We start from the raw sequence: 22,787 nt of genomic DNA, 5'->3' as shown, positions 1-22,787 counted from the left end.
TAGATAATTTCCTAATTTCTCCCCATTTTCTACCCTTCTACTCACCGTCTACAGAGTCTCGTTTAGTATGGTTATGTAACTCTGGGTTTTGCAGTCCGTTGATCATAAATATTCCTGCTTAATGTTGTCATTGGTTTCCTGAATGTTGTATGAGCCAACAACAATTTCATCAGCACCAATGATCCAACAGCTAATAGACGAGAAAGTTTAACATTTTAAACAATCTCCTCTAGATAATTTCCTAATCTCTCCTCTTCTACTTACCGTCTACAGAGTCTCTACAGAGTTTGCATACATTTCTTAACTCACACCTATTGGATGTAGCAATACAGATAGCAACAACTGTGACATATGAAATATAAGAATAGTTGTTATTTCCCTGTGTTTTACAAGAATATTTTTAGGGTTATTTATTCACAGATTAAAGTCACCTCACAGAACTTTGTGTTAGAGTAGTAAAACAAGCACAAAATTGTAACCTGTTACCTACACTATTTAGACCATATAACTGGTTCCACCAGGCCTAGAATCTCTGCAGGTCTCTGCCTTAAAACAGCTGACTGTAGTTATGTATCATTGGAATGCAGGTACAAGTCCCCCAATTTCATGACAGTAAACTTAATGTAGGAAGGTCTACGCACTTATGGTAGTGATGTTGTATTTTGTAGATTTTTCCCCTTACTGAAATCTCTAATATGCACTGATTATCCATTAAGCCATTAACTCATTTCATCCTAGAAATGAGTTAAAGGCTGATTAATCCCATTATCAGTGCCTGTACGTTTTTAAGGGATTGCATTCATCTATTTGCTAACAAGATTAAGCTGCAGTGTATTTTTCTTACTATTTAATCTCAGGAAATAAAGTATGTGCTCTTGTTAGGAAGAAAAGAAGGTAATTTGCCACTTGGCAGGATATAAAAATGAAATGGATAGTTAAAGACAAACTAAACCCATATTGGAGGAGTTGGACTTGATGGAATTTGGTCTTTATTCAACTCAACCTAACTATGTAACTATATATATGAACCTTATTTCTTTAATTGTGTTGTTTTTATCTTCATCAAAGTGCTAATTTTCCATTTTAAAATTACAAAAGTATAGGATTGGTCTTTGAAGGTTTTCATTCACTTGGGTCATAATACAGCATCTAGTGGTGATAAGTGAAAAGCAACTGGACTGCCACAGAAATCTTGAAAACGTTTCACCATCAATCATCACCATCAAGACTTAGTTGAGTGGTAAAACATTTCCAATAATACTCAAAAAGTCCAGTTGCTTTAGACTTATCTTATCATATATGGTGGACCCTATGAGTATGGTAATTCAGAGCTTTCTGGATAGCAGGTTGTTACATAAGGGATCTCATACCTGTATTGCATTAAAGTTGTTTTCTTCTAGTTGCTACTGTATTTTAAAACCTATGTGGAATTTTTGATTAATTGTATGAATCTTTCTTATGCCAATCTCTCTGCTAATTACAGCAATTAATGCTTTGCATGGCACATACTTTTGATTTTGTCCAGGTGGAATGGGTCAGGGACTGGGGAAAGATATGGCCAAGACAGGGCTAGGAATAGGAAGCTAGACTGTCCAAATATACTGGCTTTGAGAATATGAGGGATGGATCACGCAGTTGATAAAAATATGGTAAGGCATAAAATGATATGGAGACCACTAGTGGGGTGTAAAACCTTAGTTTGTTGGCAGGGCTGGATTTCAAGAGCGGACACCCCTAGGCCGCGCAGTCCTAAACCGCACACATGCCGCCCCAATATTTTGCCACCCTAGGCCCGGGCCTTTGTGGCCTTGCCCTGGAGTTGATTTGAGGGGGGGGGTTGCTTGTATGTGGAAGATTTTGTTGTGAACAGACAACATGAGGTCAAAGGAGCTCTCTATGAAGGTGAAACAAGCCATGATTAAGCTGCAAAAACAGAAAAAACCCATCCGACAAATTGCTACAATATTAGGAGTGGCAAAATCTACAGTTTAGTACATCCTGAGAAAGAAAGAAAGCACTGGTGAACTCACTATAAAAAAAAAAAAACCCATGTATATCCTATAAATTATATCCATATAAACGGCTCTTAATGATCAGTTATAGTCATCAGTTGTAAACGGAGCTGATGTCACATGACTAAAACGTGTGTATTATAATAAATAAAGTAGCCCTTGTTAGAATATATGAGGATATTAGAAGTTTCCTCCATCACCTGTAAGGCCTCGTGTTTTTATGTGGTCATGGAACTCGTCTGTGACTTATAATATCCTTATATGTGATCTGTGTGACATGCTCACCAGAAATACACTAGACGTGTAAGGAAACAATCATTTGAACCAAAAGAGAAAATATACACGGATTAGGACCTGTTAAATGTGTTGGTTCAAAATATGCCTAAAATTACTTTAGAAATAAGTACAATGGGTTTTTCAAGTATATATATATATATATATATATATATATATATATATATATATATATATATATATATATATATATATATATATATAAAATCTTTCCGCTCTGTGCCATTTTCCACTTTGCACAAAAAAAGGTTTTGAAAATTAAAATAATTTCCTATTAATATACATTACAGGCACCATTTTAGTCTATTTTATCTCAAGTTTTAGCAGTATATTATAGTGTCCTTTATAGGTCATGATAGCAGTCGTCTTATAGTCTTCTCTTAGCTCTTTACTAAAGGCATCAATTGTTGGCCCTGCTGGGGTCACACGGAATAGAAACTAAAGATGTGGGAGATAAGTTTTTTCCCCCTATTTATCCATACTTGTCAGAATTAATGAGTGTAAAATTCACACTGTTGGTTCGCTATTGCACAAAAAGCACAGATATAAAAGTAAGGGCAGAATTATCCACTCCTAGGACTTTCCCTATCCACTGATTAAGTCACAAGTCACATATGCTTCATTAGTATAATTTTGTGGGGCGGCATAGCCATCCTGGTTTAAAAAAAAATAAAAAAACCTAATCTTTTGGAAACATCCCAACATGTTTCCGATTAATTCACAATTATCTTAAAAAATGTTAGAAAGGGAAAAAAAACAAGAAGAAAGTGTGCGCCCATTGTTAAGTTTTAAGATAAGATCCTGATTGTCCCAATATCTATCAACACACCAATGGGCTCATTCAAACTTGCCAAGAGTCCCCTATAAACCTGACTGATCAGCATGATGGTCAAAATCAGACAAAGTCTGCTGGTGTAGTTATACTGCCAACCATGTTTAGACAGCACATATGATCTGGTGAGTTTCAGGTCTCTTTGCTAGGAAATGTAGATCAGCAATATTTGGTGGCATTCCGTTTGCCGTCACGATATAGATGATAAAAATATGGCGAGAGGGAAGATACTGCACTCCTATCATTACGGTTAGGTATTTTGCATCAAATCCAATAAAACATTCACGTAGTAAACTTTGCAGATACGGTTGGCCCTATATGTAAAGTGTGTGTGTGCGTGCGTGTGTGCGCGCGCAGAGGGCATCCTTTCCATATTTATACACAGATCTGAATATTAAAGGGGGTTGTTTGGGGAGAAAGGTTGCCAAATACCAAGATGCTAAAATCAAAAATAGACTTTTACTGTTTGATAAAAGTAATAAAATGGTTAGACATTAAATTAATTACACTTAATATTTAGCAGATAAAACAATGGGGTACAAATCACAATATAAAAGGAAAACATGCAGATCCCTACAGCTCCCCCCATGAAGAACACAACACCAACAATAAAATGCGGAGAGCAAATACACAAATATCTATATACAAATAAAACAAGTCCCTTCTTCTTGAAAGGAGGGGTTGCCTCCCTTGAAGCAGCAAGTTTCCACCAATGAAGTTGCTGAAATTGTAGCGCTGCTTCATCTGACAACTTAATGGGAGTGCTCTACTTGACACACGGCTGCTTAGAGAGCCATGCAGAGGCCTAGTGTCTTACCACAGTCTCTCAATCTGTATCTTGTGCTGTCAACACTGACATGAGGGAACCATGTGTAAGCATTTGTGCCCTATAGGCCAAAGGCAGTCCCGCACTATGTATACTTTATAATAGAAGCTAATAATGTGCCCTAAGAAATCTATGAACAGTCACACCCGCTGCTAAGGAACAGATGCACTCTTCCACTTTGCCTTAATGAGTTGTTATACATCCATAATCTGCCCTAAGGAAATGATGTTAACACACACTATGCCATATGGATGAATGCACACTCACACCCAACCCAAATGATGTACCACTTATACGGTGTGCTAAAAAACTCATATACAATCACACCCTGCTCTAGGAACTCATACACATACTCTGCCACTTGAGATATGCCTTGTGGCATTCTGCAAAGCTTCACTGAACTCCAAAGGAACAAAATATGTTTAAGTTCTTAGTATGGGAGACTTCAGCAAAGGAAAGGTCACATTCAACTCTATAAACGAACAGGTCTTCCTTATAGGCTTGGTGTGTCTGTCTGTTGTTCTTGTTATGAAAACAGGTCAAAGAAGATACATTTTTCGATCTGTACGCAGGGCAGATGCAGCTTGTCACAGCTGGAACACATTATGCTACTTATTATAGTGGAAGCCTTCTCCTGTACGGTTTCAGTTTGCCGTGCTGTCCTTGCTTGTGCCTTCTTCTTGTGTAGGCTCTTTTTCTAATGCCACAGATGAGTTGGCTACTCGCCCAGAGTGCTTGTAAGACGCACTGAGCTCCTGAACCCGCTCTGCTGTAGGTGTCCATTTCAGGAAGCCTGGTTCATTCTGAAGGAAAATCACTGCTGTGTTATGGACAGCCTTATAGTAGAGCTCCTCCCTGTGGAAACAGAAAAAAAAAATAATTATTCATGTTACAAGAATGACCAGTGGGTCAGAGGAAGATTTAAAAAAAAAAAAAAAAAAGTGAAAAAATGAAGCAGCGTGTTAAAGGAAAACTTTTCCCCCAAAACGAATATTTAAGCAGATAGTTTATATCATATTAAGTGGCATATTAAAATTGTACAAACTGTATATATTTAAGTAAATCGTGCCCTTTAACATCTCTTGCCTTGAACCAGCATGTTGTGAATGGTCTCTGTGCTGCCTCAGAGATCACCTGACCAGAAATACTACAACTCTAACAGGAAGAAGTGTGGAAGCAAAAGACAGAACACTGTCTGTTAATTGGCTCATGTGACGTAACATGTATGGTTTGTTTCTGTGCAACATGAATCCTAGGATCCCAGGGGGTGGACCTTATTTTTTTTTTTTTTTTTTTAAAAGGGAAATTTTCTATTTAGGAATACCTAATGGCACATACTACTAAACAAGTATATTATTATGAAAATGGTTTATTTACATAAAGCAGAGTTTTACATATGAGCTGTTTTATACAATTTATTATAGCGAGCTACATTGTTTGGGGGGTAGCGTTTTCCTTTAAATGAGGGAACAGTTATGAATATGAGGGAAATATAAGAAATAGGTATGGAGTAAAAAAAAAAAAAGTAGGGAGAACTAGTAAAAATAAAGAAAAGGAGGAATAACATTACATTTGATGCTTTTGCAGCTTATTAGGATTACTATTGTGTCTAGCTTTAACTCTGCACAACAAACTAAGCAGACATGCCTTTTGCACATATGCTGGGATCCGCTTCGGTATTCATGTTGAAAGGCTGTAAGAAGCAGCTGGTGTCGCTTGAAGCGGCTGCTCTCCATGCGGGTCAGAGCTGGTGTTGGGGGATCTCTCCACTCTGGGATGAAGATGATGAAGGACAGGGGCTGATCTGAACTCTCTAGAAGGTTCTGCAATGAAACGGACAAATCAGCAGCTTGGAACACACAATGGGTCATAATATCCACAGCATTAGTTCAAAGGTCATTTTCAGTCCTCATACCTCAAAATGTGTGACCATAGCGTCCATCAGTTCCTCGCTGAATGGAGGGTTGGCCTCAAACGAACCACTGACAGGGAAGAAACTCAAGCAAGGCCTATATGGAGAGCAGAATATAATTAGAACACTACACTGAAAATAAATTAATTTTTTTCTTTTAAATGGAGATGGACTAGAAAAACAGCTAATTGGGAGGAACAGAAGACAATTCATGAAACCGTATCTGTACTAACAAACACTCAGCTACATCACGCATATTCTACAACACTCCAATGGCTCCTCTCTAAGTGAAAGCTGCACTGTGAGTTAATTATAGGGATGCACCGAATCCACTATTTGCATATGTAATCCCCAAATCCTTGGTGAAAGATTCGGCCGAATCCGAATTTGCATATGCAAATTAGGGGCAGGAAAATAAAAAGTGGAAAAAATTCTTCTTTTGTGACGAAAAATCACGTGATTTCCCTACTAACCCCTAATTTACATATGCAAATTAGGGTTTAGTTCGGCCAGGCACAAGGATTCGGCCGAATCCTAATGAAAAAAGGCAGAATCCTGGCCAAATCCCGAACCGAATCCTGGATTCAGTGCACCCCTAGTTAATGAGCAGTATTTCAATCCTATTGATGGATTTTACTCACACACAAAATTAACAGTTCAGTCTTGTATTCTGTAACATCTTACTCACCCCCTGGACCCAAAATATCCATCTGTGTCTGGGAAGGCAGAGCAGTACTGTTTGAAGTAACAGTTTAATGGCGATGCAAAACACTCCAAGGTCACCTCAAAAACCTTGTGCAAAGTCTGAAACACATGAACTGGTAATGCTCCCTGCAGGCCGGACCCTTCATACTGTGCTGTGCCAAACATAACCTACAAAGATATATGATGTGCGGTTGAGATAACATCAAATATTTACGTTTTTCTGTATCAAACTCTGCATTTTACCACCATCCTCGTTCCTTACCTGATACCTTCGCAAGAGACACCAGACTCGAGACAGGAATCTTTCTGTTCCAGAATCATCTATACAGCTGAGACGATAAAGCTGGTACTGTACAATAAAGAAAGTGAACAGATATCAAGGGAAAATAAAGAATGCAAGATCATTACTTATATATTTACATAGTTCATTTGTATTGTGGGGGTACCTCAAATTCAGTTCCTCAAGTCTAAAAGGGCCTCTGGTTCTTTTCTATGGGATAAAAGATCCCCCACTATCTATCTATAATGTCCAGTAATGTACAGGTATGGGAAATTATAGATCAGGACCTGGGGTTTTCTGTAAATTGGATCACCAGACCGAAGTCTGTGGAAAAATTATTTAAACATAAAATAAACCCAATATGATTGGTTCGTCTCCAATAAGGATACAGTATATATTATTTTAGGATCAAAGTACAAAATACTTTTTATCATCATTACAGGGAAAAAGAAAAACAATTTTAAAAATATGAATTATTCGATTAAATTAGAGTCTATGGACGAAAGCCTTCTCGTAATTTGGTGCTTTTCGGATAATTGGTTTCCAGATAATGGATCCCCTACCTATAATAAACCAAATAGAATTGTAGTATGGATTCATGCAGCTTAGTTGCCATCAAGTTCAAGGTACTGACTTATTACAGGGGGAAATCCGTTTTAAAAATGTTAATTTTTTAATTAAAATGGAGTCTGTGGTAGGTGACCACCCCATAATTCAGAACTTATTGGATAACGGGTTTCCAGACAATGGAACCCATACCTGTACTTGTAAAGATTAATCATGGCCCCATCAGCGTGAGACCACAGAGGAAACATGCTAAAGGCCTATTTAACCAAATATTCCTGTTGAGTTGTGCTTTGTATAGGGGGGAACAGTTGTACCATTAGCTTTGTTACCTCTCTGTAAAGTGTAAAAAGCACTGAGAAAATTTAGGACTGTTATTTCTGCTGCAGGTACTGCTGTATAATTGCATTACTGCCAGTACTATAGCCACTGGTTATGGAGATTTGGAGAAAGTTTGTATTTAACAATTCAAAAACAATAAAATCCACAACACAGGACCCAGTTCAGACTGCATATTCTGATTATTAATCAGTCTTGCTGTATCTGCTTCTATGGCAGATATTATTTGACTTCTGCTGTTTTGATCATTTAAGCCTCCCAACTGAAGCCCAGAACACACACAGCATGTGCATGGTCTTAGTCTGGAAATGTTTAAAAAAAGTTACAAGATGGTGACCCCCTGTGGCCAACTTTGAAAGCATAAATCATTTGTTTAATTAGGCTTCTGGGTGCAGAAAGTTCATGTTTATGTTTAGTATAAAAAATACAGCGTATTTCTAGAATTATTCTATTTTAGACTTTAATTTCTCTTTAAATTGAGCTCAGTCCATAAAAACTAACCACAACTAGGGAAAGCACAGCAAGAGGGTTTTGGAGATAGTCACTAATATATCCAGACTCACCAGTTTACTGAAGTAGCTCTGGTTGATTCTCACAGATTCCCCTTTGAAGCGCACACAAACTAAACTGCCTTCTTGTTGTACTTCCACTCCTGGTTGAGTTGGCAATGCAGGCACTGATAATCGAATTGGGTGACAGAAGACTCGTCTGTCTTGGGGTGATACTGCTGGGACTTGATCAACTATAAGATTAACAAAGTTTGTTCACGTAAAAGATTCTTGCAATGAGTTTCTTAGTGCATCACGCCGTCAAAATTCAAGGTTTTTTTTTTGTTTTGCTAGAGGTCCACAATTGCATTGGTTCACAGATAACCCAATGTTACACCTAGAGCTGTACTGTTATAGCAAATACATATCGTTAATAAAGTAGTCAGAACAAGTGTATAGTGCAGAGATTTACAGGAAACATTACTCTTTCCCTTTTCAGAGTAGACACTTTACTATAGTACTACAACTGCCCAAAAACTTTGAACCAGGTTATAAAAATTTTAACATGTTATACTTAAAGGGGTGGTTAACCTTTTGAATGTTATAGAATGGATATTCTAAGCAACTTTTCATTTGGACTTCATTTCTTCTTTTTTATAGATTTTTAAAGGTTTGCCTTCTTTTTCTGACTCTTTCCAGCTTTCAAATAGGATCACTGATCGCATCTAAAAAACAATCTGTCCCTAGGGCTATAAATGTATTATTATTGCTACTTTTTATTATTCATCTTTTTATTCAAGTCCTCTCCAATTAATATTCCAGTCTCAATGCATGGTTGCTAGGGTAATTTGGATCATAGCAACTAGATGGCTGAAATTATAAATTTAATAGCTGCTGAATAAAAAGCTAAATAACTCAAAAACTCAAAACTACAAATAATAAAAAATGACAACCAATCTCAAATTGCCTCTATACATCATACTAAATGTTAACAGCCCCTTTAATCCGGTAAATAATAGCAGGCAGTCACTGATTTGTAAATGTTTTATCAAGTCCAATCCTTCTTTTTCAAAATGATATACCTGGGATGCTGGCATCACGTAGCAGTGCCAGGTGTTTCTCTCTGATCCTCTTGACATACTCCCGGGAAATATGGTAAATTTTACTGCATATACCCTCTACTGAATCTCTGGCCACAGCTGTCATATGGGGACCACACTGTTTGCGGAGGTGTTCCAGGCGATCCTGCAATCACAAGTGCATTTTGAGTTCCTCTTGCATCAATGTTTATAAATAGGTAGCTATGGCTAATATGTGTAGTGACAGACAGAAACTGTGGTGGAAGAGTGACCGGCATTTCTGTTCAACGGTGTTGGGTTCCTGGGTCTGAATGGTGTTATTTGGTACTTGTGTTGAGTGTCTTCCAGTTACTCTGGTTTTCCAATATACTCTAATTGCACAACGGTAAGTTAAAGGGTTCCTCATGAAATCAATCATAGTGTGTGTCAACGGGGTATATTTATCAAAAGTGAAGTTAGAGAGCGCCACAGTCCTCTAGAGTGAAATTCCAACACTCTCCATTAATTTCTACGGGATTTCGAAAAGAGTATTTATCAATGGGTGAAAGTTCATACGCCTTTCAAAATGTCATAGAAATGAATGGAGAGTGGCGGAATTTCACTCTAGCGGACTGTGGTGATCTCTAATTGCACTCTTTGATAAAAAAAAAACAAACATTTGACTGCATTGTATGGGCCTAAGATTGTAAGCTATACCAGGACAGAGACATAAGAATGCTAAAGCACTGTGTGATTTGTCAGTGCACTATAAATAAAGGATAAGGGAGAGAAGGGCAATAGTATAAACTGCTTACCATGTAGTCTTCCTTAGTGGCTAAGTGGTCTCTACGAAGCCAGCTAAATGTGTCCTCTACATTCCACTTCACCATCTTCCTGCTATCAGAGGAGGCACTCCTGGAAGCATACAAGGGGTCTCAGTACTGACATACCTGTGCAGATAATTTAAAAAGAGAAGCAAGGCCAGAGAATATTGATGGGTACAGATAAAAAAAAAATGCAAAGGGGCAAACCACTGGTTGAAAAAGAACACAATGTACGTGTAGTGGAAAGAGAAAAAGGAAGCCCGAAAGGCTGCAAAATTAGTAACATGCCATCAAAAATAACAGAACAAGAATAGCACCTTGACTCGATGAGACGTTTGGCAGCCTCTGCATACTTAAACAACAGCCTTTTGGCTTCCTCCCGATGCTTGATGCGAGACAGTCTAAAGCCGGAATAAATGTGGCTGTTATTAGTATTAATAAAATTAACTACGAACAGAGAACATCCACACGCTCAGATATAGAAAGTCCTTGCACACCTTATGGGAACATCATTCATAATTTCTCGGAACATGGATGGTGACACTGCAGGGTCACAGTCACTTGGCAGCAGGGGATCTGGACCACGATCCAGAACTTTCCTCTCAAGCATCCAGCGATTAAAAGATTCCCGGGGAGGGTCAATTCCTGAAATATTAGCAAAATTCTACATTTATCAACACTTCCAAAATGAATTAGGTCTGTGCAAAAACAGCGTCTTATGGTCTCCTGCAACAATGCTTACATTACTTATTAATTTCTAATTAGCAATCTGAAACACAGAGACTTAGAATGCTGGAGAGTGCTACATAGACAAAATAAATATATATATTTTTTGTTGCCATATTAGCAAATTCCCTTTCTCTGAATGAACTATTATTGACAACTTCATAATTAGACAAATGGAAAAACAGAAAGAGAGGATATACCACCTTCCCTTTTGAGAGCTCTCCTTATTACTTCGACTATGAGAGTAGTCGGAGAGGAGCAGCTGCACCTGCAGTGACAGTAGCAGGAGCCAGTGTGTAATCATCTGCACTGTAATCACAAGTTTTTCATATTTGCTGATTAGCGATACAATTTTCTTTATTTAGTGACCAATTGCTTGTACTTGCATCTTAATTGATTCAACTGTGGTGTTGAACTGTAACTCTCTGAACATTTTTTGTACATTTTAAAATAATTTTATATTTCTTTATTATTGAATATACCATACCATTTTGTTCAGAGAGTTAAAGGGGTGGTTCACCTTTGAGGTAACTTTTAGTATGTTATATAATGGTCAATTCTAAGCAACTTTTCAATTGGTTTTAATTATTTATTTTTGATAGTTTTATAATTATCTGCCTGTTTCTCTTTGCAGCTTCCAAATAGGCGTCGCTGACTCCATCTTAAAAAACAAATGCTCTGTAAGGCTACAAATGTATTGTTATAGCTACTTTTTATTACTCATCTTTCTATTCAGGCCTCTTCTATTTATATTCCAGTGTCTTATTCAAATCAATGCATGGTTGCTATGGGAATTTGGTCCCTAACTTCCAGATTGCTTAAAATGCAAATTGAAGAGCTGCTGAACATAAAGCTCAATAATGCAAAAACCACAAATAATAAAAAACGTTTGCAAATTGTCTCAGAATATCCCTCTCTGCATCATACTAAAAGTTATCTCAAAGGTGAACAATCCCTTTAAGATGGCCATAGACGTAAAGATTTGTACGAATCTTCGTTTCGTATGCTTTTCGGGCCGTGTGTGGAGTGCCCCAACATCTTTTGTGAGATGTCGTTCAGTAGATCGGACAGGCTGGAAAATTTCTGGCGGCTACCAATAATATCTCTGCATGTATTGCCGATCTGACAATATCACTGGTAGACTGTCACTAGTTTTTGTCAGACATAACTTTTGTACGATTGCGGTCAGGGGTAGAACATCATCTGATCTGCTCTTTTACTACTTTATTTGATCTGAATAGTTAGTAGCAGGTCGGGAGATGGCAGCGAACGATCGTTCACTCGATATGAAGGTAAATCTACACGTCTATGGCCAGCTTTATAGTTCAACACCACAGTTGAATCAATTAAGATGCAAGTGCAAGCAATTGGCCAATAAATACAGCAAATTGTATCACTAATCTGCAAATTTGAAAAACTTGTGATTACAGTGCAGATGCGTAGAGTGTTTTAAAAAGCTGCCACTGGCTCCTGCTTCTCTGTTACTGCAGGTGCTGCTGCTACTCTCTCTCTGACTACTCTCATATTTGGAGAGATCTCAGAAGCGAAGGGGCTTCACGATAGACCAGGAAGAAAGTGAAATGACCTGGATTATGCAGAAACCACACCAGGCTGAATATGCTGGGACTAAGGTAGGTTATTCTAGGGGACTATTTAGAGAAATAGAGAGATAGTAAACAAAAAAAATGTACTTCTTTAAATAACTATGTAACTAGCCAGATCCTGACTACACAGGGGTTTGTGCTGGCATATGATGTATAGAGAGATGAGCAATAAAGATTAGGTTACCTTCTCTCTGTTGGCACAGCTCACGGTAGTGCTGTCTCAGTTTGAGAACAAGTTGTGCCCGCAAAAGCTCCACTTCAGGATGTGGGGGCAAGTACTGAGATGGAGGTAGCAGAAGGTGTGATGGTGGAAGTGGCTTCACTACTACATTGCTTTGAATGTCCAAGTCCCAGTAAACACTGTGGGAAAAAGAAAAGCTTTGGTTTCTCCTTAAATTCAATATACTAGATATACAATATATTATTTGGCTTGTTACATGCCTCATTTTCACATGAGCCCACAATCAATACAGTTTATCCCTATTACCCAGGAGTGACAGGAGTCATATGCTTCACTTCTCAAATTCTTTACTCGCTCATAAGCTCTCAAATTCCATGCTTATATATTCCCTTTGTCAAGACTCTTATTGTATTTAATGCATTTAGGGCTAAGTTACCACTGTGTCTTACTGTATTCAATATATTTCGGTTGCCACTACTTATGCCCCTGGATGATGCCAGTTTGTAATGTAATATGTGCTTCCGAAGCAAACCCTGGGTTGAGAGTTTGCAGATATTTTATAATTTCAAGATCTTTAAGATCGATAAGAGGGAAGAACAGAAAACAGCGGGAGTCAAGAACAGGAAACAGTGGGAGTCAAGAACGGGGAGCAAAGTTTTTCTGATGGGACTGTCATCCGCGTGTGTAATGCAAGCAGATTTTCATTGTTATATTATTTGGCTTGTTACTTGCCCCATTTTCACAGGAGCCCACAATCAATACAGTTTCTCTCTAATACCCAGGAGTGACATGCTTCACTTCTCAAATCCCTCTTTTTACTCTCTGTTTTAGTCTCTTAAATTATGCTTATATATTTCCTTTGTCAAGGCCTAGGACAGTATCACAATCAGTGACAAAAAACATTTAATAAACTGTAAACATCTGCCTTAGATATGTGACAGGAGGTCTTTTTTTTTTTAACAGAGCTGCTAACATGTTCCAGTAAGTTACCAATAGCAGCCAAACTGCAAATCGTTCTGACCAGTGGATTTACAAAAATCAGACCCAAGATCTAATAGGTTGCTACTGGCAAATGTACTTGTGCCCCAAATCAAAAAACTGTTGAACTCACTCTGTAGTTTTCAGAAGAGCAGTGAGCTGCTTTTCTTCCACTTGTACTCCTGGGAAGACAGGAGAACTGGGTACTGATCCAGGTGCAACAGGAGTTGATTCTGTCTATTAAAGCAGAGGTTGAGGTTACAGAAGTCAGTCAGCACAAAAAAAAGGAAATGTGACAGTTATGGAAATTACAGTACCTTCAGCTTCTTAACAGTCTCTCCTGCTGACAGATCCTCAGATATCCTCCTTTTTGGGGGTCTGGTATCTTTAGGAGTCTCTGGCATTGCCCCCTCTGCTGGAACTGGGGCTGCATTAAGACCCAGTGGATCAGACTGTCAAAAGAACCAAGGTCATTTAAGCTCACTGACATAACATCAGAGTTAACTGTGACTGAAGAAGCCCCTCAACAGTTACAGTATACAGTATGATCTGCCCATGGACTGTACTTACTAAGTAGTGACCATTACAACAGTGCAATAATCTTTAAAAAAAAATTTTTAAAAAAATAAATAAATTAAAAGAGTGATTCAACTGCTTTCACTGCTACTTGCCATTTTTAACACAGGCCTAATATAATATATATTTGTAAGCAAAATATTTAAGCAGTTAAAGCCCATATTTTTATATAACATGCACTGAAGGTCTAGACTACATGTACCACTGAAACAAAGTAGCAGAAGTCAGTTTGCCTATAGCCAAGACTACAGTTCCCACAATGCATTATACACCAGCAATTCTCCTGCACAAGTTTGTAGATCACAAAAATGCAAGCCATTGTGGGAAACTAAATTCTCTTGCAAGAAGCCTGCATCAGAACCCGCAGCAAGGTATAGCAAAGGGCTGACTTCTTCTTGTTTCTCTTTCTTGGGTGCTATTCTTGTGTTTACCACTAGGTGGGGAGCACGTTTAGCAATGCAAACTATTTCTGAATCAATTTTGATCTCTACAATGCTGAAATGTCTGGGTGTCAAGAGTCATTGGGGCAAATTCACTAAGCGCCGAACGCTAGCGTTAATTCGCTAGCGTTTGGCATTTTCCTTACTGCGCAAATTCACTAACGAACGCTGGCGTAGTTTCGCTAGTGTTACTTCGCACCCTTACGCCAGGCGAATTTTCGCTAGCGACGTAACTACGCAAATTCACTAACTTGCGCAGTGTACTGAACGCTACCTTTTACGCTAGACTTCCTTCGCCACCTCAGACCTGGCGAAGCGCAACAGAGTAGATAGGGATTGTTTCAAAAAAAGTCAAAATTTTTTCTCAGTCCCAAAAAACGCTGGCGTGTTTTCTACATTATGGGTGATAGGCTGAAAAAATCGAAAAAATTTTTGGGGCTCCCCTCCTTCCCCCCTACATTTCCTGACTCATGGCAACTTACCTAGACAGTGGGCACATGTGTAGGGCAAAATAAAAATTTTATTTGATGATTTGAAGGTTTTCTTGGCATTTGTAGTGCTGATACGTATTCCTCCATTGAAATCTGAATTTAGCGCCGTATGCAAATTAGCCTTCGCTAGCATAACTTCGCTTTACATAGCGAATCAACGCTAGCGCAACTTCGCAACCTTACGCTACCCCTGAGCGCAACTTCGGATTTTAGTGAATTTGCGGAGCGCTGGCGAAACTACGCCCGGCGAAGTGCAGCGAAGTTGCGCCTGGCGCAACTTCGAATGTTAGTGAATTTGCCCCATTGCCTCTCATTCTCTAAATGTATTTAGGGCTAAAGTTAGCACTGCCTCTCACTGTTTTTAATGTATTTGGAGTGCCACTTCTTCTGCCCAACACTGTATAGTGCCAGTTTCTAATGCAAAATGCCTTGCCACAGGCAAATGCTGGGTTGAGAGTCTCAATATATTTTATAATATCAATAAAATCTGTAAAATCCATAAGCTTACATCTGTGCAGGATCTCTCTCCTTTTGTTTTCAAGATTGATCTACCTAGATTCATTACCAAAATTTGTGAGATTTATGGCCTGCATTAATTAACCTTAAGACTGTGCACTATAATTTATTATATGTATTAGTGTTTGTCTGTAATGGTAATAAGGCACTCTTGCTTTTTATATGCAGTATTGTCAGTAGTGGCTTTGAACTGACCCTTTGCTTAACAATAGCACAGTTTCTTAGCGTAGTACTCTAAAAAGTGATTCGATTTTGCTTTTACACTCCATTTAATGAATGCTATTCTTGAATGGATTTAATATACACAACAGTTCAGGTTAACAGTTCTCATTTAGAGAGGATATAAACTAAGTGATCTAAACTTAGTGTACCGCTAAGAAATGTTGCAATTTACATACATGCTGTGTTGCTTCCGAGATATTTGCACTTCCTATGTTCAGTTATCCTAGGGTTTCTCATTTAAGATAAAATCCTACACAAGCTTTCAGACCCCCTTCTACACCTTGTAAATGCAAACATCGCAACAGGTAAATATTTCACAAAGGAACAGCATAGCTTTAAACAGTGCTGCATATTTGTCTGGCAGACAATCAGATCAATGTTACAGACTGACACTAGCTAAGCAAATTTTTAACAGGTAAATATTATGGGAATGACCGATTTGTTAACAATTGCAATACAAAAAGGACTTTGAAACATTGATTTTAAACTGTGTCACTGGTATCATACTCACAATGACATCATGCTGGCCAAGGACAGGCATCTCCCACAGAGACTGATTAGTGAATCGGTTGAAGTAATAAGGACGGCTCTCTCTTTTACTCCAGCATTTCTCCCATCCAGCTTGCACAAGCTCATCTGAGGAAGTGAAGTAAGACATGAGTACCCTACATTACAGCTTTATCCACTTCTCTGCGAGGCATGGTGTTACCTGGGAGATCACTGGGAGCACGGGGTGGGCAAGGTGAATGAGATGTGCTTGGTGATAAGCTTATCAAGGCGGCATCCTCTTGGGGACTTCCATGATTGTCACGAGCCATCTCAGCTGACACGCTCTGGGCAAAAGAAATGAAAGATTAAATGTTGATAATATATTAAGTATGGAGTGGTGATTCCAGTGAGATGATGAATATGTGTGTGTGTATATATATATATATATATATATATATATATATATATATATAGTTAATGCCAGTGTCCCTTATCATCATGACTATAACAGGAGGCATTCTAAACATCATAAGTGCACCTTCACGCTTCCTTTATCATAATTAAGCAGACCTGAAGTAATCCCTATTCTTTGTAGATAACACAATGTCTAATTCTGGGCAGTGTCATTCTGTGGCTACTAAAGCAAATAAAGTTCTGTCTTGCATAAAAAGGGCATTAACTCAAGGGATGAAAACATAATTATGCCTGTTTATAGGTCCCTGGTAAGGCCTCATATGGAGTATGCAGTGCAGTTTTGGACTCCAGTCCTTAAGAGGGATATAAATGAGCTGGAGAGAGTGCAACTAAATTGGTTAGAGGGATGGAAGACTTAAATTATGAGGGTAGACTGTCAAGGTTGGAGTTGTTTTCTCTGGAAAAAAGGCGCTTGCGAGGGCACATGATTAGACTTTACAAGTACATTAGAGGACATTATAGACAAATAGCAGGGGACCTTTTTACCCATAAAGTGGATCACCGTACCAGAGGCCACACCTTCAGACTAGAAGAAAAGAACTTTCATTTGAAGCAACGTAGGGGGTTCTTCACAGTCAGGACAGTGAGGTTGTGGAATGCACTGCCGGGTGATGTTGTGATGGCTGATTCAGTTAATGACTATAATAGTGGCTTGGATGATTTTTTGGACAGACATACAAAGGCTTTTGTGATACTAAGCTCTTTAGTTAGTATGGGTATATAGAATTTAATTAAAAGTAGGGAGGGGTGTATGTATGGATGCTGGGTTTTCATTTGGAGGGGTTGAACTTGATGGACTTTGTCTTTTTTCAACCCAATTTAACTATGTAACTATTCTCAAATATAACGAATACAGTGGCTAAAGCCCTGCTGGCTCCCAAACAGCCTGCTTTATTCCACTTCTGTGCAAATTTGATTTAATTTTTTTTATATTTGTTCTAAAACGGCTTTCCATTGTGGTTTATATATGCTTGGTTTGCAACCAAGCAATACAGTAAACGCCTGATTTTTCATTCTCTTTCCTTTCACTAAAGAAAAATCCTCTGTGGGCCCATGAAAAATGTGTGTTAGTTCAGAAAAAGCTAAATAAAGAGCTTTTCTACAAATTTTTCTATGTGCCCAGTCTTTGCCTGTTATTTTCCAATTCCCTGGTTGACCAAAAAACTTACCAATAATATAGAGAAAAATGTTTTAGCAACATCTCCTCCTCCTGTAGTAACTGCTAATAACGTTTTACCTACTGAAGTTCACATCACCTCATCTGCTAGAATCTTAAGGTGGCCATACCTGATACAATTAAGATCTTTATGAGGCCCATTGGTCATTTTCAAGATCTTTTGTCCATTTTACTAAAATTAAGAGCTGAATCATCAGATAAGCAGGTAAAAACAAAAATAATTCTTTAGCTCTATCTGATGATTCAGCATTAACGTTATGATGTTCGGGAACACAATCAGGTGCACGGTCTAAATATTCAGTCCTGCTATATATACACACACATGATTATAAGTACTCACACAATGAAGATTTTAAATCGTAAGCTCTTCTCCAAGGTGGATTCTTGTCATTTTAATAGCTGTTTGAAGAAAAACAAACATATATTAAGACATTCATAGCAGTTTGAAAGCTATTGCTTGGTAAAACTGAACAAACCTTCTGCCATTCTTCGGAATTCAGACACTGAATAATACTATTGCTACTATTTCTGTTTGATCTTCATAACAAATAATTCCAACAAACGCTCACAAACACCAAACAATTAAAGGGGTTTCTATAAATTTAAAGAGGCAGTTCATCTTTAAATTAAATTGTATGATTGTGATGGTGATATTTTAAATGATTATTGTTCAGCAACTCTCCAGCTTGAAAATGTCAGGCAATTTACTGGGGGAGACCATCCTCTCCTTTAAAATACCACAAGGACTCTGAATTCAAGAGAAGACAGGATTCAATACACAAATGGGGAACACAGGTTACAATAGTATGTCCCATGAGTCTTTCAATCTTACATTATTTCTGGCTTATTTTTATAGTCACTCATGTTACCCCCAGTCCAATATGTCTTTGTTGAGTGTTTTTTGTTTATATCAGTTTATATCTCCTTTGATGCACATTGGATCACTATGGTCCAAACATTTCATCACATGTTGGTGGGTGATATATGACATGCTGGTGGCTTACATGTTCTTTGAACTGGTAGTCTTTTTGGAGATCAGTGACTCAGCATACATTTAGGTGTAAACAACAACTTTCAGCTACAAAAACAAGTATGGCTAAATGAGACCTATAATTTATGTAAGACTAGACTAGGCCCAAACCCTAAACTTATACTCTCAGAATTTTATGGTTGCTGGGGTCAGTTTAACTAGCAACAAAGAAGTGGCTTGTATAAGAGACAAACATGAATACTTGTGGCCTGAACAAGCAAGAGAAGTGATAAACAAGTAACAATAACAATAGACCTGTAACCTCACACAGTAATAGGTTTTTGACAACTGAGCTCAGTGACCATGGTCTGAAAACTGGAAAAGTGCAGGAAGGAATAAAATTATTCAAAATCAATAAAAGACTGGTTCAAATTGTGACTTTGCTACAGTGGTTCAAATACGGGTTATAGGCTACTGTGTAGCCATGGGGCAACCAGTGAAGTTTATACAGGGCAAGATGGCACACGTTTACATAGCAAATAACAGATAAGCTCTATTCACTACAATGTTTGTACTACTTAATCGGGGTGATAAAAAGGGATTAAATGTCATTCATGACTCTCTACAGAAATATAACGTGAAAGCCCTTCTCATAACATAGGACAATTGTTGCCAACAAATCTATAGTAAGTGAGACAAATAAGTGATTGAATGAGGGAAGCTTATGGTGTAAAGGGGTTTAAAGGGTTAGCTCAACTTCATGTTAACTTCTAATTCGTCATAGAAACAACTATTAACAACTTTCCAATTGTCTTTGTATATATTATATATATCTAGCTTGCAAATGGAGAGCCACTGAACTATTGCTTGCAAGGCTAGTATTTTACTAGCCAATGTCCGGTTACTAGCGTAAATCCAAGCCTAGCAACCGAAAAAGCTGCTGAACATAAACATAAAGACTACACAATATTAAAGGACATCAACCCCAAAAATATGTTTTGCCTAATAAAAGAAAACACAATTCTAGGCAACTTTGCAATATACATTCATTACAAATTTTCTGTGGTTTTTAAGTTATTTGTATTGCTACTGAAAGCAGCGTTTGTCCCTTTCTATTCTCTGCCCTGACGGCTCAGACTGTTGAAACAATGTAACACAACACAAAGTTTAATATTCCTGTCTCTGGTTTTTCAGTCTGGCAACTCAGTGATCCAGGAGCCTCTGAACTGTTACAATTTGCTGCATTTAGTTGATAAATTTAGTTGATACATATCTTAGCAGTATCGGTGGACTATTAGCAACTACTGTATCAATTGTAACAGCTGCCTTTAATGAAACTCAGGGATTCTGCTCAAAAGGGACAAAAAATAACATATATCAACTAAATGTATAAATTTAAAGAGTTGGCACCCATCTCTAGAAGGTGAAACGTAACTTTAGACTTCAATATTAGAAAAACGTTCACAAATAGAAAGTGACTGCAAAAAGTCTTTATTTCTGGTGAACGTTCTAAAAAATGGAGTATAGTTTTCCTTTAAAGTGGACCTGTCACCCATAAAAAGCTGTATAATAAAAGTCCTTTTCAAATGAAACATGAATTCCAAATTCTTTTTTTATTAAAGCATTCATAGCTGTTGTAAACGCATTTAAAATTCACAGCTGTCAATCAAATATTGCCTGCCCCTCCTCTATGTCTTACACAAAGAGGCGGGGCAGGTAATTACTTTCACTTTTCATTCAGCACTTTCTAGATGTCACTGCTCTCCCCACATTCCCCCTCTCTCTTTGCCATTTAATTGTGCAGCCAGGGCATGGGGATGGACATCGGGTCCCCCGTTCTGGTGCACAAACAAGATTTTGAGATATGCAAGGCTTGCCTTAATAACAGTGTCCACAAAATGGCTCCTGCCTGCTTGTTATAATTATGAATTCCCAGACCAAAAGAAATAAGATTCAAATAATTTATACAGTGTAATCAAAGTTTATTTTGCTTGACTAACGTGATAAAATAGGATATGGAAACAATTGTTCAGGTGACAGGTCCCCTTTAAAAGGGTGGTTCACCTTTAAGTTAACTTTTAGCTACAGAATGGGCAATTCTAAGCAACTTTTCAGTTGGTCTTCTTTATTTTGATTTTTTTATAGTTTTTAAATTATTTGCCTTTTTTCTTCTGACTCTATCCAGCTTTCAAATGGGGGGGTATCACTGACCCCGTCTAAAAACCAAATACTCTCTAAAGGTGGCCATACACGGGCAGATAAAGCTGCCGATATTTGTCGTTTAGACCAATTTGACAGCCCATTGCGCCAACGGGTCTTTCCGATTGATATCTGGACACGATATTGATCGGGAAGGTATGATTTTTTTTCCCGACCGACGCGTCGGAGCCCATTGCGCTCGTCGTAATCTGACCATAGGGCCAACGTTCAGATTACCCCCGATATAGCCCTGGCGTTAGTGGCCTATCGGGGAAAAGATCTGCTCGTTTGGCGATGTCGCCAAATGAGCGGATCTTATAGTGTATGGCCACCTTAAGGCTGAATGTATTGTCATTGCTACTTTATATTACACATCTTTCTATTGAGGCCCTTTCCTATTCATAATCCAGTCTTTTCTGCAGATCAATGCATGGTTGCTAGGCTAATTTGGACCCTAGCAACCAGATGGCTGAAAATGTAAACTGGAGAGCTGCTAACTAAAAAAAAAACAAGAAAAAAAAACCAATGCAAATAATACAAAAATTAAAACCAATTGCAAATTGTCTCAGAATATCAGTACATCATACTAAAAGTTAACTCAAAGGTGAACATCCCCTTTAAGACCAACTGGAAATGATGTGAGCAGATCAGTGTCTACATAGCACTAAAGGGTAAAGTAAAGGTGAATAAAGGCAAATATACAAATGAAGAAGGCGTTCTGTTCACGATAACTGTTGCAGCAAACAACTGCAGGAAATGAAAGTGAAAGTAAGATCTGGTAGATGAGGCTAGGATTTCCCCTAGAATATGGATACATTTATTCTAAACTACCTTAGTATATGGCAATGCTTCATAGATAAAGAACCCAGGGCGTACACAATGGCAAAAACATAACAAATAGAAAGGGAATAATCAGGATAAACGCACTACAATTCTGTCTGTAGGTTTTACTTGTTTACTAACATTGGAGATAAATATCTGGAGAGGATTCTGGAGATGTTCTAACTTATAGGGGGCTGTTTACATCTGATTGTTGATTGGTCGCTGATTGGTTGCCATGGGCAACATCTCCAGATATTAATCTGCAATGTTAGTAAACAGAGAGGCAAATGGGCACTAACATTATACATGACACTTGCGCCCCACTGATATTCCCCCCACAGAAATACAGGAATACGAATTATACCATTGGCTTAGTGAGAACTGCTGTATACAGTAAATATGTGGCTAATTACAAGTATTGGGACTGAAGTGTTGTGTGTTTTGACAGTTGTGAGGGGAAGCCTACGAGACATACAGCTCTACAGGGGCCTGGGCAAAAAAAAGGCGCCAATTGGAGGGAGGGAGCGCCTGACTGAAAAGCTGCTGTCTCCATGGTGATGTCACGGTGACAGAAATCATATAAAGGTGGTCTATTAGATAACGTACGCGTATAAACACACCTATATATATATACATATGCATCAGTATAGAAGTATACATATTGTGTATCCAATTCCACGTACCGCCCAACGCTCCCGCCACCGCGATAGCCGATTAAATATCCCGCAACGGTGTTTACATGTCCAGCTCGTCGGCTCCCGCAGGCCATCTAATTCAGACGTCACCAG

General features: G+C 38.2%; 1 protein-coding gene across 1 annotated transcript; it reads right to left on the bottom strand.

Moving 5' to 3' along the window:
- Positions 1 to 3,578: 3,578 nt before the first annotated feature.
- On the bottom strand, positions 3,579 to 22,787 carry pcif1.S (phosphorylated CTD interacting factor 1 S homeolog; the record flags this gene model as incomplete). Its single annotated transcript, NM_001095735.1, is given in 17 exon segments — positions 3,579 to 4,819; positions 5,612 to 5,787; positions 5,880 to 5,973; positions 6,565 to 6,749; positions 6,844 to 6,930; positions 8,328 to 8,506; positions 9,335 to 9,497; positions 10,126 to 10,225; positions 10,452 to 10,535; positions 10,632 to 10,779; positions 12,649 to 12,824; positions 13,757 to 13,860; positions 13,941 to 14,075; positions 16,380 to 16,504; positions 16,578 to 16,701; positions 18,349 to 18,407; positions 22,683 to 22,787. Coding segments are annotated over 15 exon segments (2,076 nt in total). The 3' UTR covers positions 3,579 to 4,608.

Source organism: Xenopus laevis, chromosome 9_10S, assembly GCF_017654675.1.
Source record: "Xenopus laevis strain J_2021 chromosome 9_10S, Xenopus_laevis_v10.1, whole genome shotgun sequence".
Taxonomy (NCBI): domain Eukaryota; kingdom Metazoa; phylum Chordata; class Amphibia; order Anura; family Pipidae; genus Xenopus; species Xenopus laevis.
This window is presented reverse-complemented; position numbering and strand designations above follow the sequence as displayed.